Source organism: Pseudophryne corroboree, chromosome 6 (genome assembly GCF_028390025.1).
Source record: "Pseudophryne corroboree isolate aPseCor3 chromosome 6, aPseCor3.hap2, whole genome shotgun sequence".
Lineage (NCBI taxonomy): Eukaryota > Metazoa > Chordata > Amphibia > Anura > Myobatrachidae > Pseudophryne > Pseudophryne corroboree.
Genome location: NC_086449.1, coordinates 195,743,508 through 195,770,489, shown reverse-complemented (window position 1 = coordinate 195,770,489; position 26,982 = coordinate 195,743,508). Strand labels below are relative to the sequence as shown.

The 26,982-nt window shown below is 47.7% G+C and overlaps 2 protein-coding genes, 8 non-coding genes and 1 pseudogene across 11 annotated transcripts in view; 1 reads left to right on the top strand and 10 right to left on the bottom strand.

Annotated features, from left to right (window-relative positions):
- Nucleotides 1-13,665: 13,665 nt before the first annotated feature.
- On the bottom strand, nt 13,666-13,790 carry LOC134938866 (U8 small nucleolar RNA; annotated as a pseudogene).
- A 4,546-nt stretch (nt 13,791-18,336) lies between these two features.
- LOC134938761 (U5 spliceosomal RNA) lies at nt 18,337-18,457 on the bottom strand. Its single transcript, XR_010181247.1, has one exon. It is a non-coding gene; the product is annotated as a U5 spliceosomal RNA (small nuclear RNA).
- A 2,830-nt stretch (nt 18,458-21,287) lies between these two features.
- On the bottom strand, nt 21,288-26,684 carry RPL4 (ribosomal protein L4). The gene is made up of 10 exons (XM_063925569.1): nt 26,576-26,684; nt 25,647-25,818; nt 25,229-25,335; nt 24,866-25,004; nt 24,424-24,548; nt 23,791-23,920; nt 23,406-23,562; nt 23,067-23,150; nt 22,528-22,648; nt 21,288-21,409 (listed from the first exon to the last, which is right to left on the bottom strand). Exons 1-10 carry the CDS (start codon nt 26,576-26,578, stop codon nt 21,347-21,349), a joined length of 1,101 nt encoding a protein of 366 aa, XP_063781639.1. The 5' UTR covers nt 26,579-26,684; the 3' UTR covers nt 21,288-21,346.
- Nucleotides 22,886-22,957, bottom strand: LOC134938835 (small nucleolar RNA SNORD18). Its single transcript, XR_010181288.1, has one exon. It is a non-coding gene; the product is annotated as a small nucleolar RNA SNORD18 (small nucleolar RNA).
- On the bottom strand, nt 23,253-23,323 carry LOC134938832 (small nucleolar RNA SNORD18). The gene has a single exon (XR_010181285.1). It is a non-coding gene; the product is annotated as a small nucleolar RNA SNORD18 (small nucleolar RNA).
- On the bottom strand, nt 23,692-23,763 carry LOC134938834 (small nucleolar RNA SNORD18). Its single transcript, XR_010181287.1, has one exon. It is a non-coding gene; the product is annotated as a small nucleolar RNA SNORD18 (small nucleolar RNA).
- Nucleotides 24,736-24,804, bottom strand: LOC134938833 (small nucleolar RNA SNORD18). Its single transcript, XR_010181286.1, has one exon. It is a non-coding gene; the product is annotated as a small nucleolar RNA SNORD18 (small nucleolar RNA).
- Nucleotides 25,083-25,183, bottom strand: LOC134938868 (small nucleolar RNA SNORD16). Its single transcript, XR_010181315.1, has one exon. It is a non-coding gene; the product is annotated as a small nucleolar RNA SNORD16 (small nucleolar RNA).
- On the bottom strand, nt 25,407-25,477 carry LOC134938830 (small nucleolar RNA SNORD18). The gene has a single exon (XR_010181284.1). It is a non-coding gene; the product is annotated as a small nucleolar RNA SNORD18 (small nucleolar RNA).
- On the bottom strand, nt 25,902-25,997 carry LOC134938869 (small nucleolar RNA SNORD16). The gene has a single exon (XR_010181316.1). It is a non-coding gene; the product is annotated as a small nucleolar RNA SNORD16 (small nucleolar RNA).
- A 97-nt stretch (nt 26,685-26,781) lies between the features above and the next one.
- ZWILCH (zwilch kinetochore protein) overlaps nt 26,782-26,982 on the top strand; it is a 189,327-nt gene continuing 189,126 nt past the window's right edge. For both annotated transcript variants that reach the window (XM_063925568.1, XM_063925567.1), the window contains exon 1: nt 26,782-26,982. This exon is cut by the window's right edge and continues 86 nt beyond it. The gene's annotated coding sequence lies outside the window, so the exon portion shown is untranslated.

Sequence of the window (26,982 nt, the reverse complement as noted above, 5' to 3'; positions counted from 1 at the left end):
GTTTTAACCCTGTTTCTGTAGTGCAGTGCAGGGGAGAGCCTGGGAGCCTTCCTCACAGCAGAGCTGAGCAGGAAAATGGCGCCGTGTGCTGAGGAGAATAGGCCCCGCCCCCTAAAACGGCGGGCTCTTCTCCCGGAGTTTGTGAGATCTGGCAGGGGTTAAATACATCCATATAGCCTCAAGGGCTATATGTGATGTATTTTAGCCATAAAAAAGGTATAATACATTGCTGCCCAGGGCGCCCCCCCCAGCGCCCTGCACCCTCAGTGACCGCTGGTATGAAGTGTGCTGACAACAATGGCGCACAGCTGCAGTGCTGTGCGCTACCTTATGAAGACTGAAAGTCTTCTGCCGCCTGTTTCTGGACCTCTTCAACTTCGGCATCTGCAAGGGGGGTCGGCGGCACGGCTCCGGGACGAACCCCAGGGTGAGACCTGTGTTCCGACTCCCTCTGGAGCTAATGGTGTCCAGTAGCCTAAGAAGCAAATCCATCCTGCACGCAGGTGAGTTTACTTCTCTCCCCTAAGTCCCTCGTAGCAGTGAGCCTGTTGCCAGCAGGACTCACTGAAAATAAAAAACCTAACAAACTTTTATTCTAAGCAGCTCAGGAGAGCCACCTAGATTGCACCCTTCTCGGCCGGGCACAAGAATCTAACTGAGGCTTGGAGAAGGGTCATAGGGGGAGGAGCCAGTGCACACCACCTGATCCTAAAGCTTTTATTATTGTGCCCTGTCTCCTGCGGAGCCGCTAAACCCCATGGTCCTGACGGAGTCCCCAGCATCCACTTAGGACGTTAGAGAAAAATGTAGACTTCCCAGCTGTTGCTGTGGAAACGAGGTCCGAGAGACCATCCCCGAACAACTCCTCACCCTTATAAGGCAGAACTTCCATGTGCCGTTTAGAATCTGCATCTCCTGTCCACTGCAGAGTCCATAACCCTCTCCTGGCAGAAATGGACATTGCACTTATTTTAGATGCCAGCCGGCAAATATCCCTCTGTGCATCCCTCATGTAGAAGAGTGCGTCTTTAATATGCTCTACGGTTAGCAATATAGTGTCCCTGTCTAGGGTATCAATATTTTCCGACAGGGAATCTGACCACGCAGCTGCAGCACTGCACATCCATGCTGAAGCAATAGCTGGTCTCAGTATAGTATGTATGTATGTATGTATGTATGTATGTATGTATGTATGTATGTATGTATGTATGTGTATAGCGTGTGAGCGCTTTATCCACCCTAGGGGATGTTTCCCAACGTGACCTATCCTCTGGCAGGAAAGGGTACGCCATTAGTAACCTCTTAGAAATTACCAGTTTCTTATCAGGGGAAGCCCACGCTTCTTCACACACTTCATTTAATTCCTCAGATGGGGGAAAAACTACTGGTAGTTTTTTCTCTCCAAACATAATACCCTTTTTTGTGGTACCGGGGGTAACATCAGAAATGTGCAACACATTTCTCATTGCCTCAATCATGTAACGTGTGGCCCTATTGGAAGTTACATTAGTCTCATCGTCGTCGACACTGGAGTCAGTATCCGTGTCGACATCTGTGTCTGCCATCTGAGGCAGCGGGCGTTTTAGAGCCCCTGATGGCTTTTGAGACGCCTGGGCAGGCACAGGCTGAGAAGCCGACTGTCCCACCTTTGGTATGTCGTCAAACCTTTTATGCAAGGAGTCGACACTGTCTCGTAATTCCTTCCACAGAACCATCCACTTAGGTGTCGACCCCGCAGGGGGTGACATCACATTTATCGGCATCTGTTCCGCCTCCACATAAGCCTCCTCATCAAACATGTCGACACAGCCGTACCGACACACCGCAGGGAATGCTCTGACAGAGGACAGGACCCCACAAAGCCCTTTGGGGAGACAGAGAGAGTATGCCAGCACACACCAGAGCGCTATATAACACAGGGATCCCACTATAAATGAGTGTTTTTCCCTTATAGCTACTTACATTATATATATACTGCGCCTAAATTTAGTGCCCCCCCTCTCTTTTTTATCCTTATGTAGCTTGACACTGCAGGGGAGAGCCAGGGAGTGTCCTTCCAGCGGAGCTGTGAGGGAAAAATGGCGCCAGTGTGCGGAGGGAGATGGCCCCGCCCCTTTTCCGGCAGACTTCTCCCGCTTTTTCTGGAATTCTGGCAGGGGTATTTTTACACCTATATAGCCTTCCTGACTATATATGGTGTAGATTTGCCAGCCAAGGTGTCTTATATTGCCCTCAGGGCGCCCCCCCCCCCAGCGCCCTGCACCCATCAGTGACCGGAGTGTGAGGTGTGCATGAGGAGCAATGGCGCACAGCTGCAGTGCTGTGCGCTACCTTGTTGAAGACCGAAGTCTTCTGCCGCCGATTTTTAGGAACACTTCTTGCTTCTGGCTCTGTAAGGGGGCCGGCGGAGCGGCTCCGAGACCGAACATCGAGGTCGGGTCCTGTGGTCGATCCCTCTGCAGCTAATGGTGAGTAGCCTAAGAAGCCCAAGCTACCACCAGTTGCAGTGAGTCTGTTGCCAGCAGTTCTCACTGTAAAAAAAACAAAACCTAAAAATAAGAATTTACTTACCGATAATTCTATTTCTCGTAGTCCGTAGTGGATGCTGGGAACTCCGTAAGGACCATGGGGAATAGCGGCTCCGCAGGAGACTGGGCACAAAAGTAAAAGCTTTAGGACTACCTGGTGTGCACTGGCTCCTCCCCCTATGACCCTCCTCCAAGCCTCAGTTAGGATACTGTGCCCGGACGAGCGTACACAATAAGGAAGGATATTGAATCCCAGGTAAGACTCATACCAGCCACACCAATCACACCGTACAACCTGTGATCTGAACCCAGTTAACAGCATGATAACAGAGGAGCCTCTGAAAAGATGGCTCACAACAATAATAACCCGATTTAGTTAACAATAACTATGTACAAGTATTGCAGACAATCCGCACTTGGGATGGGCGCCCAGCATCCACTACGGACTACGAGAAATAGAATTATCGGTAAGTAAATTCTTATTTTCTCTGACGTCCTAGTGGATGCTGGGAACTCCGTAAGGACCATGGGGATTATACCAAAGCTCCCAAACGGGCGGGAGAGTGCGGATGACTCTGCAGCACCGAATGAGAGAACTCAAGGTCCTCCTCAGCCAGGGTATCAAATTTGTAGAATTTAGCAAACGTGTTTGCCCCTGACCAAGTAGCTGCTCGGCAAAGTTGTAAAGCAGAGACCCCTCGGGCAGCCGCCCAAGATGAGCCCACTTTCCTTGTGGAATGGGCTTTTACAGATTTTGGCTGTGGCAGGCCTGCCACAGAATGTGCAAGCTGAATTGTACTACAAATCCAACGAGCAATAGTCTGCTTAGAAGCAGGAGCACCCAGCTTGTTGGGTGCATACAGGATAAACAGCGAGTCAGATTTTCTGACTCCAGCCGTCCTGGAAACATATTTTCAGGGCCCTGACTACGTCCAGCAACTTGGAGTCCTCCAAGTCCCTAGTAGCCGCAGGCATAACAATAGGCTGGTTCAAGTAAAATTCTAAAACCACCTTAGGGAGAAATTGAGGACGAGTCCTCAATTCTGCCCTGTCCGCATGAAAAATTAGGTAAGGGCTTTTATAGGATAAAGCCGCCAATTCTGAGACACGCCTGGCTGAAGCCAGGGCTAACAGCATTACCACTTTCCATGTGAGATATTTTAAATCCACTGTGGCAAGTGGTTCGAACCAATGTGATTTTAGGAATCCCAAAACCACATTGAGATCCCAGGGTGCCACTGGAGGCACAAAGGGAGGCTGTATATGCAGTACCCCCTTTACAAAAGTCTGGACTTCAGGAACTGAAGCCAATTCTTTCTGGAAGAAAATCGACAAGGCCGAAATTTGAACCTTAATGGATCCTAATTTTAGGCCCATGGACAGTCCTGTTTGCAGGAAATGCAGGAAACGACCTAGTTGAAATTCCTCTGTCGGGGCCTTCCTGGCCTCGCACCACGCAACATATTTCCTCCAAATACGGTGATAATGTTGTGCAGTTACATCCTTCCTGGCTTTGATCAGGGTAGGGATGACTTCATCTGGAATGCCTTTCTCCTTCAGGATCCGGCATTCAACCGCCATGCCGTCAAACGCAGCCGCGGTAAGTCTTGGAACAGACAGGGTCCTTGCTGAAGCAGGTCCCTTCTTAGAGGTAGAGGCCACGGATCCTCCGTGAGCATCTCCTGAAGTTCCAGGTACCAAGTCCTTCTTGGCCAATCCGGAGCCACGAGTATAGTTCTTACTCCTCTCCGTCTTATAATCCTCAGTACCTTGGGTATGAGAGGCAGAGGAGGGAACACATACACTGACTGGTACACCCACGGTGTTACCAGAGCGTCCACCGCTATTGCCTGAGGGTCCCTTGACCTGGCGCAATACCTGTCTAGTATTTTGTTGAGGCGGGACGCCATCATGTCCACCTTTGGTTTTTCCCAACGGTTTACAATCAATTGGAAGACTTCTGGATGAAGTCCCCACTCTCCCGGGTGGAGATCGTGTCTGCTGAGAAAATCTGCTTCCCAGTTGTCCACTCGGGGAATGAACACTGCTGACAGTGCTATCACATGATTTTCCGCCCAGCGAAGAATCCTTGCAGCTTCTGCCATCGCTCTCCTGCTTCTTGTGCCGCCCTGTCTGTTTACGTGGGCGACTGCCGTGATGTTGTCCGACTGGATCAACACCGGCTGACCCTGAAGCAGAGGCCTTGCTTGACTTAGGGCATTGTAAATGGCCCTTAGTTCCAGGATATTTATGTGAAATGACGTTTCCATGCTTGACCACAAGCCCTGGAAATTTCTTCCCTGGGTGACTGCTCCCCAGCCTCTCAGGCTGGCATCCGTGGTCACCAGGACCCAGTCCTGAATGCCGAATCTGCGGCCCTCTAGAAGATGAGCACTCTGCAACCACCACAGGAGAGACACCCTTGTCCTTAGAGACAGGGTTATCCGCTGATGCATCTGAAGATGCGATCCGGACCATTTGTCCAGCAGATCCCACTGAAAGGTTCTTGCGTGGAATCTGCCGAATGGAATCGCTTCGTAAGAAGCCACCATTTTTCCCAGGACCCTTGTGCATTGATGCACTGACACTTGACCTGGTTTTAGGAGGTTCCTGACTAGCTCGGATAACTCCCTGGCTTTCTCCTCCGGGAGAAACACCTTTTTCTGGACTGTGTCCAGAATCATCCCTAGGAACAGCAGACGTGTCGTCGGAATCAGCTGCGATTTTGGAATATTTAGAATCCACCCGTGCTGTCGTAACACTACTTGAGATAGTGCTACTCCGACCTCTAACTGTTCCCTGGACCTTGCCCTTATCAGGAGATCGTCCAAGTAAGGGATAATTAAGACGCCTTTTCTTCGAAGAAGAATCATCATTTCGGCCATTACCTTGGTAAAGACCCGTGGTGCCGTGGACAATCCAAACGGCAGCGTCTGAAACTGATAATGACAGTTCTGTACCACAAACCTGAGGTACCCTTGGTGAGAAGGGCAAATTGGGACATGGAGGTAAGCATCCTTGATGTCCAGAGACACCATATAGTCCCCTTCTTCCAGGTTCGCTATCACTGCTCTGAGTGACTCCATCTTGAATTTGAACCTTTGTATGTAAGTGTTCAAGGATTTCAGATTTAAAATAGGTCTCACCGAGCCATCTGGCTTCGGCACCACAAACAGCGTGGAATAATACCCCTTTCCCTGTTGCAGGAGGGGTACCTTGATTATCACCTGCTGGGAATACAGCTTGTGAATGGCTTCCAATACCGCCTCCCTGTCGGAGGGAGACGTTGGTAAAGCAGACTTCAGGAACCGGCGAGGGGGAGACGTCTCGAATTCCAATTTGTACCCCTGAGATACTACCTGCAGGATCCAGGGGTCCACTTGCGAGTGAGCCCACTGCGCTCTGAAATTCTTGAGACGGCCCCCCACCGTGCCTGAGTCCGCTTGTAAGGCCCCAGCGTCATGCTGAGGACTTGGCAGAAGCGGGGGAGGGCTTCTGTTCCTGGGAAGAGGCTGCCTGATGCAGTCTTTTTCCCCTTCCTCTGCCCCGGGGCAGAAATGAGGAGCCTTTTGCCCGCTTGCCCTTATGGGGACGAAAGGACTGAGCCTGAAAAGACGGTGTCTTTCTGCTGAGAGGTTACTTGGGGTAAAAAGGTGGATTTCCCAGCCGTTGCCGTGGCCACCAGGTCCGATAGACCAACCCCAAATAACTCCTCCCCTTTATACGGCAATACTTCCATATGCCGTTTGGAATCCGCATCACCTGACCACTGTCGCGTCCATAACCCTCTTCTGGCAGAAATGGACAGCGCACTTACTCTTGATGCCAGAGTGCAAATATCCCTCTGTGCATCTCGCATATATAGAAATGCATCCTTTAAATGCTCTATAGTCAATAATATACTGTCCCTATCCAGGGTATCAATATTTTCAGTCAGGGAATCCGACCAAGCCACCCCAGCACATCCAGGCTGAGGCGATTGCTGGTCGCAGTATAACACCAGTATGTGTGTATATACTTTTAATTCATCTGATTCAGGAAAAACTACGGGTAGTTTTTTCACACCCCACATAATACCCTTTTTTGCGGTACTTGTAGTATCAGAAATGTTCAAAACCTCCTTCATTGCCGTGATCATGTAACGTGTGGCCCTACTGGAAGTCACGTTTGTCTCCTCACCGTCGACACTGGAGTCAGTGTCCGTGTCGACCATCTGAGGTAACGGGCGCTTTAGAGCCCCTGACGGTGTTTGAGACGCCTGGACAGGCACTAGCTGATTTGCCGGCTGTCTCATGTCGTCAACAGTCTTTTGTAAAGTGCTGACGCTATCACGTAATTCCTTCCATAAGACCATCCAGTCAGGTGTCGACTCCCTAGGGGGTGACATCACTATTACAGGCAATTGCTCCGCCTCCACACCATTTTCCTCCTCATACATGTCGACACAAACGTACCGACAGCACACACACAGGGAATGCTCTGATAGAGGACAGGACCCCACTAGCCCTTTGGGGAGACAGATGGAGAGTTTGCCAGCACACACCAGAGCGCTATATATAATGTATAGGGACAACCTTATATAAGTGTTTCTCCCTTATATAGCTGCTGTATAGATTCTTATGCCAATTTAGTGCCCCCCCCTCTCTTGTTTTACCCTGTTTCTGTAGTGCAGGACTGCAGCGGAGAGTCAGGGAGACGTCCTTCCAGCGGAGCTGTGAGGGAAAATGGCGCTTGTGTGCTGAGGAGATAGGCTCCGCCCCCTTCTCGGCGGCCTTTCTCCCGCTTTTTTAAGGAAAACTGGCAGGGGTTAAATGCATCCATATAGCCCAGGAGCTATATGTGATGCATTTTTCGCCATCCAAGGTGTTTTTATTGCGTCTCAGGGCGCCCCCCCCCAGCACCCTCAGTGACCGGAGTGTGAAGTGTGCTGAGAGCAATGGCGCACAGCTGCGGTGCTGTGCGCTACCTTGTTGAAGACAGGACGTCTTCTGCCGCCGATTTTCCGGACCTCTTCTGTCTTCTGGCTCTGTAGGGGGGCCGGCGGCGCGGCTCTGGGACCCATCCATTGCTGGGCCTGTGATCGGTCCCTCTGGAGCTAATGTCCAGTAGCCTAAGAAGCCCAATCCACTCTGCACGCAGGCGAGTTCGCTTCTTCTCCCCTTAGTCCCTCGATGCAGTGAGCCTGTTGCCATCAGGACTCACTGAAAATAAAAAACCTAACTTAAACTTTTTCACTAAGCAGCTCAGGAGAGCCACCTAGTGTGCACCCTTCTCGTTCGGGCACAAAAATCTAACTGAGGCTTGGAGGAGGGTTATAGGGGGAGGAGCCAGTGCACACCAGGTAGTCCTAAAGCTTTTACTTTTGTGCCCAGTCTCCTGCGGAGCCGCTATTCCCCATGGTCCTTACGGAGTTCCCAGCATCCACTAGGACGTCAGAGAAATATACTTTCTTTCTAGGAGCTCAGGAGAGCCCCTAGTGTGCATCCAGCTCAGCCGGGAACAAGAGTCTAACTGAAGTCTGGAGGAGGGTCATAGTGGGAGGAGCCAGTGCACACCAGTAGTCTAAAGCTTTCTTTTAGTTGTGCCCAGTCTCCTGCGGAGCCGCTATTCCCCATGGTCCTTACGGAGTCCCAGCATCCACTTAGGACGTCAGAGAAATAACCTTATTAGGTGCATGTGAAGCAGCCAGGCAGTTAACCTCCTACAATGCTAGGGTGCAGTTTATAATCACAGGTGATGAGGGGTTTATTTGGCCAGTAATAACCAACAAGTAGCACAAACTGTAATTTGTAGTGGAGAAAGATGAGTAACCCAATCCCATTTATTTTCATATAACCAGAGAAACCTCCAGTTACCTAGTATCATTTTAGGGACTAAAAATCTAATTTGATGCTGTGATGAGGAGTCCTTTATACCTACCTAACTGGCCACTTACATGGGCATGCTGTCATCTATGCACTTTGTCAGATCCACATATAACCAAATGCTGAACATCCAGATCTGACAGATCTAGTCACACAACAGGGTATGGTCATATCTAGTAGTGTAGAGACAGACCATTAGATCTACTGTATGTGTGCTTTCCACGCTTTAAAGGTGTGTACGCACGGTGAGATTTGGCCTATGCCCGATTCTCACTGTGCGATACGGACCATGGTCCGTATCGCAGGCCTAGATGACTGTGCTTGCGATATCAGGATTTTGGTACTTACCGATAAATCCCTTTCTCCGATTCCACAGGGGCCACTGGAGCGTAGTTACAATGGGAAATAGTAGGCAGTAATTGGGAGCTGGCACTTTAAAAATTCTCACACTGTGGCTAGCTCCTCCCCTACTATCTCCCCTCCAAGCCAGTCTACGTAAAACTGTGCCCGAGGAGAGCTGGAATAAACAAACCGTAAGGTAGAGGAGGTTAATGAAGCCCTGTAAACCAGGATAACAGACCAAACCTGGAACAGAACCTAACAAACAACCGGCTAGCCCAAACTCAACAAGCAGTCATATGGTGATCTGCAAACCGTTAAGCAAAAACAAGGAGGAACAGCGCTGGGCGGGCGTCCAGTGGCCCCTGTGGAATCGGAGAAAGGAATTTATCGGTAAGTACCAAAATCATGATTTCTCCTTCATCCACTAGGGGCCACTGGAGCGTAGTTACAATGGGGACGTCCCAGAGCTCCCAGAACGGGTGGGAGAGCGCTGAGAGTCCTGTAAAACCGCTCGGCCAACTGTGATGCAGAGGCCGCAAAAGTGTCAAACTTGTAGAATTTGACAAAACGAATGGCGGTCCGCCCGACATAAAGTATTCATGGAGACCCCACGGGCAGCTGCCCACGAAGGTCCCACAACGCGCGTAAAGTGCGCTGAAATGGAAAACGGAGGCTCCTGAGCAACCGCCAAGAAGACTGTCTGATGGTCAGATGTATCCAACAGCCCAGCATATGCTGGGACCCCGGCTATTTAGTACGGGAGCATCGTACAGAACAAAGAAAAGCCCTTCGTCGAATAGCCTAAGACCGCTGTAGAGAGAGTCGGCGAGCCCTGACAACAGTCAAAGAGGACCGAAAAACACTAGTGTCAGATTTATATGAAAAATGGACATCCCCTTTGGAAGAAACGACCGCTGAGGCCGAAGCTCAGCCGGGGGAGTTGCCAATAGAGAACTCCCTGAAAGAGAGCCCGAACTTACGGCCGCCAGGCTAATCTCTTTTGGAAGAAAACCGAAAAAGGCAGAGACCTGAAATTCAGGTCACTGTGGTTTGAAGCGCAGCGGAGCAAAAACTCCCAGAGAAACCAAAGATGACGGCTGAATGGTAACTGAAAGAAGGGGAAAACCCCTTTTATCCTTAGTATGTCCCATACAGTTTTCCAAAAGTGGCAAAAGCGTGAAGAGGTAACAGACTTCTGAAATCGGGGCCCAGTAGGCCTAACCGAACTAGGGAACTCGTCCCTTCTGAGGTCTCGTGAACAGTCACACGGTTAAATGAAAACAGTGTAAGATTGAATAAAGAAAAGGGACCTGTTGAAGTAGACAGTCCAGTCGAGGTAGGAGCCAAGGCTCCTCTACTGACAACAGGTGTAGCTGTATCTTCAAGTCATGCGTGGCCCAACCGGAGCCACCGAGAGGACTAGCACGCATATTTCCCTCCTGTGTTACCGAAAGAGGTAGAAATAGAAAAGGAGGCAGGATAGAATAACCAGAAAACTCCCAGGAGCCCTGAGGGCATCCTCGGCTACTGCCGCCAGAGCTCACGTTCGAGAGTAGGAAAGGGTTAAAGAGTCAGTCAGAACGCCCTGAGGTCGATCCGAAATCTCCGCCAACAGCGGACCAGTTGACAAAACTCCGGGGAATGTCCCCTCACCCGGGAGTCTGACCTGGCGGCTTGACCTGGAAAGAAGATTGTTGTCCCCCGCTCAGAGGGGAATGTAGGCGACCACTCATTGCGTCGCAGCTTGACTGAAGAAATAGAGTACCTGGTGCCGAGGAAGGAAAAATCCTCCGACGGACCGTGTTGAGAAATGTCTACGAGGAGCATAATTTTGGATCCGTGTCGAACCAGAAGCTCCTGGATCCTCCGGATATTCAGAAGCCACCTAATGTACAAAGTGGGATAGTAGTAGTAGATTGTCCCATTAGGGGACCAACGTACTTCCTGCCCTTGGGAAAGATTTATTCAGTGATCTTCCTGAACCCTGTGTGAGTGGAAGAGAGACCGAATGGAAGTGGACTGACAGTGAAAATGAGTATCCTGTAATGCGAATCTGAGAAAAGCCCGTTGAGGAAACCCAACGGAAATCAGTTAACAGGCCTCCCTGCAGACAAGGGACACGTAAAACTCCCTTTCTTGTCCAAAACTAGCAATCACAGACTGACAGGATTCTAAGGCCAGAATAGGCCTGGCCGAGCCCACAGGCTTCGGAACGTGAAAAGAAAACAAAGGCCTGAGAACTGTCCCGATTCAAATGATATCTGAAAAACAGGGATCAACCTCCTTTGCGGTTAGAAGCATATGGAGCGCCGACTGCAGTATGACTCTCTTGACTCCTGAGACGGTTTTACTCCAAAATTTAGTCTGTAACCGCCCAAGCCTTCTCAGTACTCTCCGTAGGACCCCGACATGCGCCTACCCTGGGACCCTCTCCAGGTGGTAGGAAGGTTTGACCCGTAGCAGGTGTATAGGATGACTTAAAGTCAGACTGGACCGAGGATGCTGAACCTCTGCTTCAGCTTTTTGCCCTGAGATCCCCTGGCGACGGAGATATCGCCCGTGTGGAGTCGAAAGCTTGAAAGGGCACGGAAAAATCTAAAGGAAAGACCGGTAAAGGTCTGTCTTGGAGCTGGGGCAGTAGTAGGAGAAAGCAAAGTGGACTTACCTCCAATGGTTCAAGAAATCCTGCAGAAAGTTCCTTCCCCTGAACCATCTGCCCCGTAGGATTTCATGTTCACCTGTCACTGTCGCAGCCCCAGAGGTCGTCGGGTTAAGACAGCCCAAGCGAAAATGCAGGTTCCGAGTCTGCAGACGTGAAGACCTCCAAAGAACAAAGCAGAATCGTGATTCTGACCCGTACCAAAGTATCAATTGATCCTGATGCGAAACATCCTGTAACCTAGAGGACAATTGTTCCACAACCTACCTGCTCCGGACAAGGTAGAACCCCGCTGCCGTATATGTGCGTTCGATGGATGCCTGAGCAAGGTTGCCTCAGGAAAAAACGGCAGCTTGTTGGACCGGCGATACATCGAGGGGTATACCCTGGAGAGGTACTGATACCATTTCCTGCCGTCTGCGGGGAAAGGATAGGAAAACAAACATTGTTTGATACCTGAAATTGTGTATTCGGGTGTCTACCGGAGCCTGCCCAGCTCATCCGATACTGGACCAGTCGCTGTCATTTCGTCATCGGCGTTGTACCCTGATGGACTTGACGTGTCCGCCTCCTTTACCTGCAGTATCAGACGAATTGCTGTATAATGCACCTGGATATTCTGAGACACTGGTTCAGACTCCACAGAAAACAGACATCATCAGTATTGTAACATGGAAGGTTAGCAAGGTTCCTTTAGAAACCTGGAGAGGTGAAATTACGTATAAGGTCTCTGGTTAAGAGTGACATTACCTGCATAATCTGAGCTGTTCAAACAGGAGTGTCCTGCAGGTGCGTGGAGGGTTAAGCAGATGGCTCCACCGCCTACTTTACACCTAAGAGGGAATTCTTTGACTATCCCAGGTGAGACAAACGAAAGGAGAAAAGGTGGGTTAAATAAACACAGCCCTATGTAAGGTCTGCACTATAATGTGTGACCGACACGATTCAAATAAACTTTCTGGAGCAGCGGAGACCTGAACCAGTAGCGCTGCGCTGTGGGACAGGAGTCTTAGCCCTAGGCTATAGGAGCTCACCTTAAAGTTGTTTTTTTTTTTGGATTCAAACCTCTGTTCAGATACCCGCTACTAGCGTACTGAGCTACAGCGCTATTTGTCTGATGCCTTACACATATTCCCAAATTACAAATAGCATTAGTAACTAGTGACACCAAGGAATAATAAAGGGAAGGCAACACCCCGCCCTGCGTTGAGGGCTGAAGAGATGGCTGCCCCGCACAATCCCCACCTAACAGGTATTTCTCTGACTTGCGTAGCCCTATGTAATGTCTGCAGTATAACCTGCAGTGAGAGTAGGAGCTTTAAAGTAGGTTTTTGTTGGGATCACAACCCTGGTCCCTGTGTTCAGATGTCCCCGCTACTATCTGATGCCATACACATTCCCCAAATTACAAGTGACCTAAAGGAATAATAAAGGGAAGGAGAACCCGGATGGTCACCCCAAATGGCGGTTAGCCAGTGATAAAAGCTGGGGAGAAATGTTATGTGGCAAGGCGGTGTTAACTCTTATAACTGAACATCCAATATACATGGGACCTTATCTATTTGTCTCTGAGTATGCAAGATTAGCCCACTAGGCTATAGGAGACACTGCAAATATGAAGCCAGGTCTGTACCTGGATGTGGCAGAGGTTTCCCCTGCAGGGAGGAAATGGCCGCCAGAGTGAAACTCCTCTGGGCTATGAGATAAAATCAATATAAATGGATAACTGGATTAGTGCTGAGCCACTCTGACTGCATAGTATATATTACCCTCTCACCAGCACCACCTGTCTGAGCTGTGCATTAAACTCAGATAAATGGCCACTATACTATAACAGTGGCCGGGGAGCGGAGAGCGCTGAGCCCGCTGTACAGAGCGGGAGTTAGCTCCGCCCCCCGGTTATGGCGCCTTATTGAAAACCTATATCTAACGAAGCGGGAAGTGTCCTGGACCTGCGAGTCACCGCCGGGGAGCGTTGAGTCCGCTATACAGAGCTAGTAGAGCCCTGTATCTGCGAGCCGCCGCCGGGGAGTGTTGCGCTGTACAGAGCGCGAGTCGCCGCCGGGGAGCAGGGAGCGCTGAGCCCGCTCTACAGAGCGGGACTTAGCTCCGCCCCCTCCGTACAAGGCGCCAAATTTAAAAATTGGTTTGCGCTCCAGCGGGATCCCTGTGCCGGCTCTGTGAGTCGCGCTGAGCGGGGATCCATGCGGGGGGTGTGGGGAGCTGGGGGAGCCGCACCAATTTACAGACAATGCCCCATTATGATCATGGTATCAGAATGAGACACACTCCGTTGTCAGTCAGGGTTGCAGGGGATCTGTATATCACATACTCAGCCTCCCCCATTCATCATGTCTGTTTCTCCATAAGGAGGAACAGGTAAGGATACAATGAAGCACTCAGTACATTACAGCCCCAGAGAGCCCTTCTGGAGTGGGTTGTACAACAATAAACAGTGCATTGCTATAAAAACATAAATCCACCACAAATAAAATACAGCTCACTCACCACTGCTGCTGTTCTTGGTGGATCGGCCCCGACACGCGCCGCACGCAGCGGTGTCCGGCCGCATATATTTACTGCTGCCCAGCTGCCGGAATCTTCTGCTGGATGGAGTGGTCCCGACACGCGCCGCACGCAGCGGTGTCCGCCAACTCAGGAGAGCTCAGTGTCTCCCTCAGCCGGGGCCCATCCCGAGCCGCACGCAGCTGCGATGGGACCCCGCCGGCAGCTCCCGCGGTACAGACTGGTAGTGGCAGAGCTGCCAGTCCGTGCGTGTGTGTGAAGAAAAATAAAATAAAGAAAAAATAAAAAATTTCTTCAGCTAAACCCAAGTGAACCAGCTCACCTCGGGCACTAACTAAGACTGGCTTGGAGGGGAGATAGTAGGGGAGGAGCTAGCCAGTGTGAGAATTTTTAAAGTGCCAGCTCCCAATTACTGCCTACTATTTCCCATTGTAACTACGCTCCAGTGGCCCCTAGTGGATGAAGGAGAAAATAGGATTTTGGTACTTACCAGGTAAATCCTTTTCTTTGAATCCATAGGGGGCACTGGAGTACTCTTGGGATATGGACGGGCGTAGCCGAACAAAGGCACTGAATATTTAAATTTAGGACTCTCCCCCCCCTCCATATCCCCGAGTACCTCAGTGTACTCTCAGTGTTTTTTACTGAGCGAACAGGAACTATATAGAGAGGTTGACAATGGAGAATACCTATAACATAACGGACAACCACAATGTTGACCCATAACCTTACTGTCAACTAAACAGTTGACACCATAACCATAACATAACGGACAACAACAATGTTGACCCATAACCTTACGGTCAACTAAACAGTTGACACCATAACCGATAGAACTTTATAATTTGAACCAATCGGTGAAAATGTGTTACCATAAGCTCCTCTGAGCTTAATACCAATCAAGTAAAACTTGTTACCCTAAGCTCCCTTGAGCTTAAAACAACCCAGGTAAAACTGCTCTGGGTGGGCGTCCAGTGCCCCCTATGGATTCAAAGAAAAGGATTTACCTGGTAAGTACCAAAATCCTATTTTCTTTATCATCCACTAGGGGTCACTGGAGTACTCTTGGGACGTACCAAAGCTTCCCTCGTGGGCGGGAGAGCGGTTTGATACTTGTAACAGTAGGCAGGCCAAAGCTAGATGCTGATGGCGCCACCATTCATAACGTGCAAACGTGCACGGCTATGTAGCCGCGTCGTAGACGCTCCACGACCCGCTGGGTCTGACATTCCCACAGAACCTGTGGGATGAGCTATTACTGACGTAGGCGATTGTAACTTAGCCTTAAAGTAAGCCTGACTTGTAGTCATTATTATTATCCCACTGGATAATGTCTGCTGAGAAACTGGCTAACCCCAGTTGGCAGAATCATAGAGAACAAACAACGTATTGATATCACGTACTGTAGACATTCGGGACATATATAAACGCGTAATGCGTGTACCACATTCAGAATTCTAGAATGTGCTGTCCACACAGGAACCACTATTGGTATATTGATGTGAAGAATACGAAAGCGGAATTCGTCCGAAGATCTGCTTTGTCATGAGAAAACTCAAATACGGTGGCTTGGAATACAAGGCACCCAAATATGAAAACAAAACCCTTGCCGAAGCCAAGGCTAGAATAAAAATGTTTTCCAAAGTGAGAAACTTAATCCCCATTTGTTGTAAGGGTTCAAAATATGAAAACTGTAAGAAATCTGAACCCAACCTCAAGCCACCTGGCGCTGTAGGTGAGATAAATAGAATCTGAACTTTGGTGACACCTTGTATAACGGTGTGTACAGACGCAATAAAGACAAACGTCTTTGAAGATAAGTGTACTACACAGATACCTGCACCCTCCGTGCAAGTAAACGCAGTTTTCCATACCACCCCGTTTAACAGAATACGGATAACTTGAAGGATGATGTCGGAAACTTCCGAGGTTTACGACTTATGTAAGCACACGAAATTTTGTAATAATGAGCTGCCTTAAGCGGTCTACTAGCTCGTAACCTGGTTGGTATAACCGACACTGTAATGCTCTATTTCTTAAGAGGGCGGTTTGAACCCTCACCCCATCAACCGCAGCTGCGGTACATAGGTAACAAGTACATAGGTAACTATGGGTAAAAAAACGTTCCCTGATGTACCAGGTTGGACGTATTATGAGCGGCCCAAGATCGTGTGCAAGTATTCCTTGGAAATTCGAGAAGCAACTTCTCTGACACACATGAGATACCATCAGTATGACTGTGACGAACTGTCTTATGATCCGTTTTGACAACGGAGAGAGAGAGAGAGAGCAGCGGAAAATGGTGGAGCCAGATACACGATGCTGAATGACCACATGAATGTGAGAGACTCCACCGCCACTGCCCTTGTGATCTGTTGTTTTGTACACATACTGAGCTTTTGTAATTGTGGCGAGATACCATCATGTATACCTGAGGGTAACCCCCTTCTGTGGACTCACATATGAAACACCTCTGGATTTAATGTCCAGTTTTCAGGATCCAAATTCTGACGGGTGAGATCATCTGTCTAACAGATGTCCACTCACGGAATAATCTCTTGACATTTTCACATAATGGTGTTCTGAGCCATTGAGGATTGGAGTTACCTGCCGCATTGCCATGCGGCTTTTTTGTTCTCTGTATGCAACTGCCGTTGCGTTGTCTGACTGCCCGTGGTCAGACTGAAAGCGAAGCATGTAGTGCATTGTAAAATTCACGTAGTTCCAGGACATTTATCGACAGCAATCTATCGTGTTTTAGAACCTCTGTCGCTGATTTTTTGTAAACTACAACTCCTGAACCTCTGCGACTCTCGTCCAGACACCCTCGCCCCTCTGTGGGAACCGCGAGTGAAGGGCGGCGAACTAAATCGCTTAAAACGCATTATTATCTTAACTAGGTGAATACACCAATGTACCGTTAGTGTGCGTGAATTGCACTAATTACTAGATGTACATTTGTTCTTGCTGGTGTAGTAGGTAAATGCTTTGAATTACCGTATTTATAATCTTACCTAGGAATTGTGAACGTGATCTGCCACCGCAGTATACATTAGTAGCGCAAGTTAGAGGAACTTTGTTGATACAGAGTTCTTATGAGCAGATCATCTAAGATAGAGAAACTCTGTTGCGACAGAGTTCTTATGTGAGATGAACTATCATCTTCCAACATCACTTTGGTAAATACCAGAGTATAAGAAACGGTAGACCTGAAATGGTTAATGGTTGTGGCGATTTGCAAACGCTAAAACCTGTGATGAACAAACCGGAATGGGTATATCTGCATTGTGCAGATCAAGTGCAAGTATGCAATTTTGTGGCTCTAATCTGCCAATACTAACCGCAGCAAATCTATTTTCAAACTGCAGTAAGTGACTTGCTGATTGAAACTGCGACGTAGCTGTATGGTTTTGTTACCCCAAACAGAGGGGAATAAGCAACCCTGACTCTGTTGTTGTACTACTGCCTGTATTATAAAGACAGCTGAAAACCCAGCAGAGACCAAATGACTACCTGCCAAACCGTTCGACTGAGGCAGTCATGTCCTTTAATTTGTAACTAGCTGAGACCTCCATGAGTTGAAGTCTGGAAACCCCGCAAAAGTAACATGTAAAGACGCGCTTCCACAATTGGAAAAGAGATCATCAAACTACTGGCTTGCTGACCGTAGCGTCCTGTCGTTACAAGGCGTGAGTGTTTTGTACCACCGCCTTGAAAAACTGAAGTCTAAAGGGATTAAACGCCGGCACAAGTATTCCGTTTTGATACTGGATGCGGTAATGGCTGAATATCAAATTTAGGACCAACAAGCTGTGGCCTTGTCGTGCTGAACTAGAGACGATGAAAAGTGAGAATCGAAGTACCGTCGTTAGAAGAGGCTTTACAGATATACTCTGCAGCTTCTTTTAACAGTAATGTCATTGTTTCCATACATAGTCTAGTGACCCAAATGTTTCTTGGGTCTTTATAATGTTTGACACAGACGCATTTACCAATGGCGGATGGCGTCATCTTGGAAACGATTAAATAGTGGTCAAAGTCTACTAAGTGTAACAATGGAGACATTGACTCACTGTAATTTATCAATGTATGTTGGCAACAACCCTGCACTATCTGAGTGCTGGTCTAATGTACCCTTCTCACTCGTAGTTATCGGTGTGAGATTTGACATAGAATCGTGCATTAAATTATAAGACCAGTTAAATAAACACTATGGTACCCAAAGGGAAATTGGCCCTTTGGAAAGACTGTCTTTTGTTAGAGCTGGCGGAATAACTTCCGAGACTCCGATGTTTATTTGAATTGCCATTAAAATAGGACTTGAAAATTATTTTTAGTCTGCGCTAGCCTTACTCGCTATGCAGACAGACACCACAATAGGCAACGGACAGCCATTGCACGCCTTATGACGTTATCATGTCATATATATATTTTATTGCTGAACAGCATATTAATATTAAACTCATGGTTGTTTCTCTCTACGGAAATCTTTAGTAAAAACCGAAAGATTTATTGGCTGTGAAGAGAAACCAGAGTAATCTTTATGTGAAAAGCAGTTCACATGGCATATGAAACCCGAACCAAATTCCTACTAACACCCCTGCGCCTCTGGTGGCTTAGAGATGTAGGGCAGGAATGTTCTAGAATTATGTAAAAATACAGTTTACATGGCTAACTTATGCTGACCAAAAATTCCCCCTAACACCCCTGCGCCTCTGGTGGCTTAGAGATGTAGGGCAGGAATGTTCCAGAATTACAAACTGGAAAACAGGAAGCATGGTTAAAATGGCCCCTTTGCCATGCTGACCGTGATAATCACAGAACAAATTACAAATGTTCCCGTGTTAATCTAGCCTATTATACAGTATAATCACAGGCCGGGTACAACACATGCTCTATGAATAAATATATATATATATTCCAGACATTAATATATTTATACAGCATCAATATATAGGCTCAATAGCCTTTTTACAATGTTAATAACAGCCATTAATATATAGGCTCAAAAGCCTATTATACTGCTACATCACAGACAGTAATATAGATTTAATAGCCCATTACTATCAGGCCATCCTTATAAATATCTTATATTTAACCTGGCAACTTCCACCGGGTCTCTTCCCCCCACCGTCTCTGTACTGAGACTGAGAGAGCTGCGGCGGCCGACAGCCTTTGTCATCACCTGCACTGAGGTCTGCTGTGGCCGTTGTGAGGGCGCCTGAGTGGGGAGAGCAGCGGCGTGCCTGGAGCGCTTTCCACCGCTGGGAAACACGGACGCCGGACGGAGCGGCTGATAAATATGGTTTTCCCCCTGCTCTGCTGTGTCTGAGTGGGGAGAGCAGCCACGTGCTGTGCGGCCGGACGAAGCTGCGGCCGAACGGAGCGCTCACCGTCTTTGTCAGACCTTGTGCGGAGCGGCTGATAAATATGGTTTTCCCCCTGCTCTGCTGTGTCTGAGTGGGGAGAGCAGCCGCGTGCCGTGCGGCCGGGCGAAGCAGCGGCCGAACGGAGCGCTTACCTTGTGCGTAGCGGCTGGGCATAGCGCGTCTGAGCTCCCCCTGCTGTGCTGCCGGACGGAGCTCAGTATGAGCGCGAGGCATGTTAACCCCTACATAGCGGGGCGGCAGCCTGCGCTGACCGCCCCGTTCCCCAGCCTACCTTCCTTGCGACGCTGTAACTCCTGGCTGTGACGGGGCTTCTTGTGTGTAAGCTCCGTCCAGTTTCAGTGAAGTGAGTCATGGCTGTGACGGGGCTTCTTCTGTGTAAGCTCCGTCCAGTCTTCATTGATGTGACTCATGGTTGTCATTCTGTAGTCCTGGCTGCAACGGAGCTTCTTTGTGTAAGCTCCGTTCAGCTTTGTAGTCCTGGCTGTGACGGGGCTTCTATGTGTAAGCCCCGTCCAGCTCCAGTCAGCGTCCCAGTGATCTATGGCTGCGACGGGCTTCTTTTGTGCAAGCCCGTCCAGCTCTCTAGTCCTGGCTGCTCTTTTAGAAGCAGTGAGCTGTCTGTGGCTGTGAGGGTGCTCTTTGTGAGGACCGACACGCCATGCTGTCTGTGGCTGTGAGGGTGCTCTTTGTGAGGACCGACACGCCATGCTGTCTGTGGCTGTGAGGGTGCTCTTTGTGAGGACCGACACGCCATGCGCTGCCCCTGCAGCGGCACTATCCCGGACCCATGTTTTTCCAGAAACTGGGAAGGGATGTGCTATGTGTAAAAATAAAAAATCCAAGTGTGGGTATACCACAAGCCGATGTTCGTGCTGTGAGCACCGAAAAAACACTGAGAGAGTACACTGAGGTACTCGGGGATATGGAGGGGGGGGGAGAGTCCTAAATTTAAATATTCAGTGCCTTTGTTCGGCTACGCCCGTCCATATCCCAAGAGTACTCCAGTGACCCCTAGTGGATGATAAAGAAATTGGCTATGTTCAATTTTGACTATACTTTTATACTAGTCAAAATTGACTTGCTTGCACAGTCTATTTAGGCTTGTGATACGGACCTCACGGGACTGCGCATCCGTATCGCATCAGAATCACAAGGTGACTTTCACCTTGCGATCTGCACAAACTTTCCTTGAGATTTTGACTACAGGTTGAGTATCCCATATCCAAATATCCGGAATATTCCGAAATACGGACTTTTTTGAGTGGGATAGTGAAACTTGTTTTTTGATGTCTCAATGTACACAAACTTTAACACACAAAGTTATTTAAAATATTGTATTAAATGACCTTCAGGCTGTGTGTATAAGGTGTATAAGAAACAAATGAATTGTGTGAATGTACACACACTTTGTTTAATGCACAAAGTTATAAAAAAATATTGGCTAAAATGACCTTCAGGCTGTGTGTATAAGGTGTATATGAAACAAATACATTATGTGCTTAGACTTGGGTCCCATCACCATGATATCTCATTATGGTATGCAATTATTCCAAAAAACGGAAAAATCCCATATCCAAAATACCTCTGGTCCCAAGCATTTTGGATAAAGGATACTCAACCTGTATAGTCAAAATCACAAGCAAAAACCTCACCGTGGTACACACCTTAAGTGTCATGCATGCCCCAATGTAGAGCACAATATGGTCATGTACTTTCCCTACTCAGCTGTCTTTAGCTCCAATATGCGCAACAGTACCAAATTTAGTAAGTATATTGTATAATGCAAGGGGAGAAAGACTGAAGAAAAAACAAAATAGAACTAAAGTTCTGAAGTGCATCCATAGGGGAAAATAGGCTATACTGAATACAAGGGAGACCACTATACAGTATGTCCTGCAGTTTTCAGAAGGAAAGCTAAAACTTTCATGTTAGATAACATTTTTATATTTATGAAGAATATTTGAAAGGACACAAGAGCTATCCATATTAAACAGCATTTATTGGGAATAAATCCATAGCACTGAACTCCACAACAGATTAGGATTTCTTTGCTGCTGCAGCAGCGGCTACCGTTTCTTTCTTCTTTTGTTTTTCTTTAATCTAGAAGGTAGACAAACCATTAATTACACTGTACATAAACAGGCACCAAGTTGTTCTAATACTCCTGTAAGAACACTAAATGGGGGAATTCAGTTGTTTAATCGCACCCGATCTCCCGTCTAAAGCGACAGGAGACTGCAGGCGGATATTCAATTGTCCCCCAGTATCGTGCCCATAGCAGTCAGGTTTATAGCAACATAAAGTGGAAAAACCACAATAAACAAATGGGTGCAATGCAGAAAGTCCTGTTTGGGCACCCAAACGGATCACTTCATGCATTTCAGTTGACCTCCAGGTGCAGCGATCGGAAACGAAGTAATCACGCCCGTCAGCAGCATTCAAATAGCTGCCGTTTCCATCTCAGATGCTATAATCTAATGTAATTGCTAAGGATACTTCTACTCTGCAAAACTTCAAATTCCCCTAAATAGGTCTTCTTCCAATACACAAGTTGTACAGAAGATGCAAAGAATGTCAATGAAATAGAGCAGTGATTCTCAGCCTAAACCCTTAAGTATCCCAAACAAGTCATGGTCTGCGGATTCACATGTGGGTTAATAACTGAACCAATAAAATAACTCCCCTATGAATGATTAAAATAAAAAAAATAGTAAGACTTGCCATCGGCAGCAAACTTGGATTGGTGTCCCCTGACGATGGGCTGCAAACCTGAACGGTTTTGATCAAACTATGACAAATTCCCCTCGGTTTTATTTACTACATACACAAGGCTGTGCAAATCATTAGCGACATAAGTCTTTTGTATACTTAAATGGAATTAATAGTGCCAAGCAGCTGGTACCTTGTACAATATGGGTAAAAACCAACAGCAGGGATATTTTCCGGTTTTGGTCCAAATTATTTACAATGCCCCACAAATATGACCTGTTGGTGGCATCTAATAACCACCAGAGGTTTCGGTACAGAATGCCAGACAGGGTAGTTCTGTTATTTCAAGCATTTTAACTGTGATCACATTAAAACACGATTTTCCACTGTTAAAATATTATAGGTGTTTGCATTCTAGGGTTGACATTGCACTGTCTACTTATTAACTACCTCCTGAAATAGATGCACCTGGTTTGTGCCCCCTTGCAGTATGTCAAGTGCATACTCACATTCTCAGCCTGGCGCAGGATGGCATTGCGTCTTGCTGTCTTTGCATATGGGTTCAGCCTCATCATGATTCTCAAGTTCTTCAGTGGGTTCTTCTTGAGTTGTCTGCGTTTCACCCTTTTGCTGTAATTAAATATCTGGATGGTTAACTCCATTGTTCACCACTATTAACTGTAAAACTTTGATTACATTAGATCAGGCCTGGCCAACCTGTGGCTCTCCAGATGTTGTGAAACTACACATCCCAGCATGCCTTGCCACAGTTTTAGCATTCCCTAATAGCAAAACTGTGGCAAAGCATGATGGGACTTGTAGTTTTACAACAGCTGGAGAGCCACAGGTTGGCCAGGCCTGCATTAGATAATCAGATCTTCCAGTCAAGTCACAAAGCTTCATAAACACGGACCAGTGAAGTGGAATTCATCACAGAAATAAGTTATAATTCATAAAGTACATTACACAAAAAACCCATGAAATGACATCACTTGGGACAGATTGGATAGGCTTCATATTTGTTGCCAGAGTTTAGAAGTCAACTTACAATGGTGTACGCAGAACCTTCTGGATCTCCTGACTCTTCAGAATTCTGCTCAGATCTGTGTTTGTCATTTTGTGCATGGGGAGACTGTGAAAAGAGGATTTTGCATTAGAGGACAGCAAATCTTAGCAAGTGATTAAGACTTAATAGTTAAGACATATCAAATACATGGTAAGGCAGCCTAGGCTGTAACTCAGAACTTCCACAGATATCATGGAGTTTTCAGAAACACGGACCAGAAGTGGAACTCATCATAGAACAGCTAAAATGTCTGACAGAACGCAAAGTAGTAGAAACCCCACACAAAAACTATCTTCCTCGGATTGCGCAGTATGTACGTACTTGTAATCTGCCTTCAGGGTAGCAGATTTACGCCATGTGCCATAGAGTTCATCCAGCTTGCGGAAAGCACATTCTGTCCAGATGCAAAACCGTCCAACATGACCACCTGGTGCAAGCCTCAAGAGATTCAGTTTGTTTACGTTGAGAAGTGTGATTCCTAAAGTGACCAAATAAAAACAGATCCATTATTTGCTTCACAGCCAATACCAACTAGATCAGGGTATACTATGCCAGTATCCATAATGTGGTATAAGCATTAACATGGCAATACAATTGGTTGTACTTCAAGGTCAGAACTTCCGTAGAGATCACAGGTTTCAGAAACACGGACCAATGAAGTGGAAGATCATCATTCCTGGGTTCACTTCTCATGAATTCTCAGTACCTGGGATATTTCTGAAGGCTTTGACAATGCCATTATCTTCATTGTAGATGACACATGGACCTTTACGCTGGATGCGACGACGGTTTCTCATCTTTCCCTTACCAGCACGCATACGCTGAGAAGCATAGACCTACACACAAGAATAGCCATATTAAATGGAGAATTGTGCCAGTTGATTAAACTAACAAAATAATTGCAGTAGGAATTGTAAGAGGGGGTGCTAAAGAACGTCATTGCTTAACAGACATTCCCGATCAAAATATGGTGAAAGATGTGAAAATTGCAGTTAAAAAGGGGTATTCCAATTGGTTTCTCTAATCTCCTCCATTCCTTGTTATTAGTTTTCTGTTAGACCATCTTAATGGCTCTCATTTTTAGCATATTACCAAGCTGACCCGAGGTACTAGTGCCCTCACTAATCTATCCATAATGACATCTCTTGCAGGGATGCCAATAAAAAAACAAAACAGATTAGAAGTCCTCTTCAACGAAGGTTACTGAGAACATCTCATATTTCATTTTCTAGCAATTTTTCACTTCCAAGACAACATTGATATTTAATGCATTATCCCAATAGGTCAGTGCACCAGCAGAATGATCAGACTATATAAGACATCACCATAAATGGCTCACCTTCTTGATGTCATTCCAGGCTTTCAGTTTCTTCAGCAACAGGACAGCCTCCTTGGTCTTTTTGTAGCTTTCAACTTTATCTTCAACCACCAAGGGTACCTCTGGGATCTCCTCAATACGGTGACCTGCATGAAGCAAATTGAAAACATTAGCCCATTTAGGGTTGTGGATCTAACATTTTACAGATACTAGCCAAGAAAGGGGGTATTTTCCCATGACCACCGTTTAGGATCAAAAGGGACAAATTACTATGCTTAGGAAGAGGGCTGAAGTAGCCATAAGATTGTGTTTAAGTTACACAGATATTATTTTCACCTCAGAACTTCCACAGAAATCATAAGTCTCAGAAACACGGACCAGAAGTGGAACTCATCACAGGCACCATGACAACCGCCATTTCTGCAGATGTGTGCAATAGTTACCTAAATGCTTCCAGACTTACCTTTAGACATGACTAGTGCAGGTAAGGCTGTAGCAGCCAGTGCAGAGCAAACTGCATACCGCTTCTGGGTTGTATTAACCCTACGATGCCAGCGTCTCCAGGTCTTGGTTGGGGCAAACATCCGCCCTCCGCGGCACATCTAGAACTTTTTGTTAAGAGAAGTTTCTAAACACACTGTCAAAGATCCAAATGGCATGAACTTGTGTTACCGTAATCTCGCTCAGAATTTAGATTTTCGTCAGCCATCCATACCGGCATTATGACAGCAGGCAACTGTCGCCAAGTGTGGAGTAAGACGCAAATTACGACATCACAGCAAGCAGAAGATATTCAATTTATATTGTAAAAGTGGTCAAAGGATACGTTTCCAAATGCACCCTGGCCGGAGCGATGAGTTCCACCCCCACGGACACGGGGAATACGGGCGACTGCCCTGCCAGTTCCCCATGATTCAGCACTGGTTTGATGGCCTGTAAATAGTTAGAACTGTGTATAGGTTTACACTTGTAAACAGCAGATACCAATTTAAGGAAATTCGTTAAACATCAGAACTTCCATAAATATCATTAGTTTCAGAAACACGGACCAATGAAGTGGAACTCATCATATGGAAAGGAAAAAAAGTGGTAATAAATAAACATAGCATTAGGCAGGCAAGGTATTACACAAAGCCACTGCTAAACAAGTAGGAACAATGTAGATCTTGGATTTCAAAACACATGCTAAATGGTTATGTTCCAGATTTAGAACAATGCCCTAGGTGGTTTACTGTGTAACTTACCAGCAAGTTTGCTCACTGCATATGGCTGTCTGCTGTTCTTGCGCAGATTGGTGTGGACAAAGTTAACTATATCCGGGCGTATGGGCGCCTTGAACACAGCCGGCATAGTAACATTTTTGCCTGAAGCTTCCCCCTTCTCGGAGTACACAGATATCAGAGGACGGGCGCAGGCCTGGGGAACACAGCACAAAAGTGTCAATCATAATGACAAAGCTGCCCCCCTACAAACATGCGCGCACAATGCTCCATACAGTATGCTCAGACTCATCTCTCGTCAGCCCGTGGTATCCGCTTCATGACAGCAGGCTGTCGCTGAATACACGGTAAGCCGCAAATTACACCATCATCGCATACAGAGATTATACACATACCCCACTCAGTAATAGGGGGGTACATTAGGGCAAGCTGGATGGGCCAAATAGTTCTCATCTGTCGTCAAATTCTAGGTTTTTAATAATGAACATTCTGACTTCATTATTAGGAGCAGTGATAAGCACCAGTGTATAGGGTAAGACGGTTTTAATTGGCAATAAATAAGCCATCAGAGTAAGATGCAGTGTACAGCGCTGTATGGGGAACATCTGCAGCAGAGGCCTCTCCCCCATGTGGGTCACAGCTATGGGCAAGGACTGAGGTCTATGGTCACCACACTCGCTAGGCCGCAGCACCCTATAGTACTGCGGAATACAGCGAGGGCCCCTCCAGTGGATGCCGGCCCGCAGCATACAAAAGTGCCGGGCACTGACTACTGCTAGCCCCGGCTGCTCCCCGGCCTCCGCACATGCGGTACCAGCGTGGCACCGGGCGGGAGAGCCGTGCAGCCAGGCGGGGCTCAGAACTGGAGCATCCCGGGCCGGGGACACTAAGCTGCCTGCCAAGCCGGTGATAGTGGCGACCAACTCCCCGCTACAGCCCCGTCCCCCGCTCACCATGCTGACCGCCGGCTCCTGCCTGTTACTCGATGGCGGCCACAGAGAGAAAAGGGAGGAGAGAGGGCGCCGCGTCGCTATATCCCCCCGCCGGGAAGAGGAGGGGCGACCGGCCGGGTAATGTTAGGGGAAGTCCGGCCACAGCGCCGCCGGAACGCGGCACGCCACCCCGGTAAATACACCTATGGCCCTGCTTTCCCCTCGGAGCAGCCGTTATCGGGGGCGATGTGACGCAGAGGCCTGGAATTAGGGCAATGCTGCAGGGACTATTTTACGTCGCGGATGTATATTTCAGGCACAGTGCTAATGCTGATGACGCTGGGAGGCTTCTGGCCAGTGGCTGGGTTCTGCTTCCGGGGCGGTGACCCGGCTGTGACAGCCGCTGCTGCAGCCCGCGCAGTTTGTAT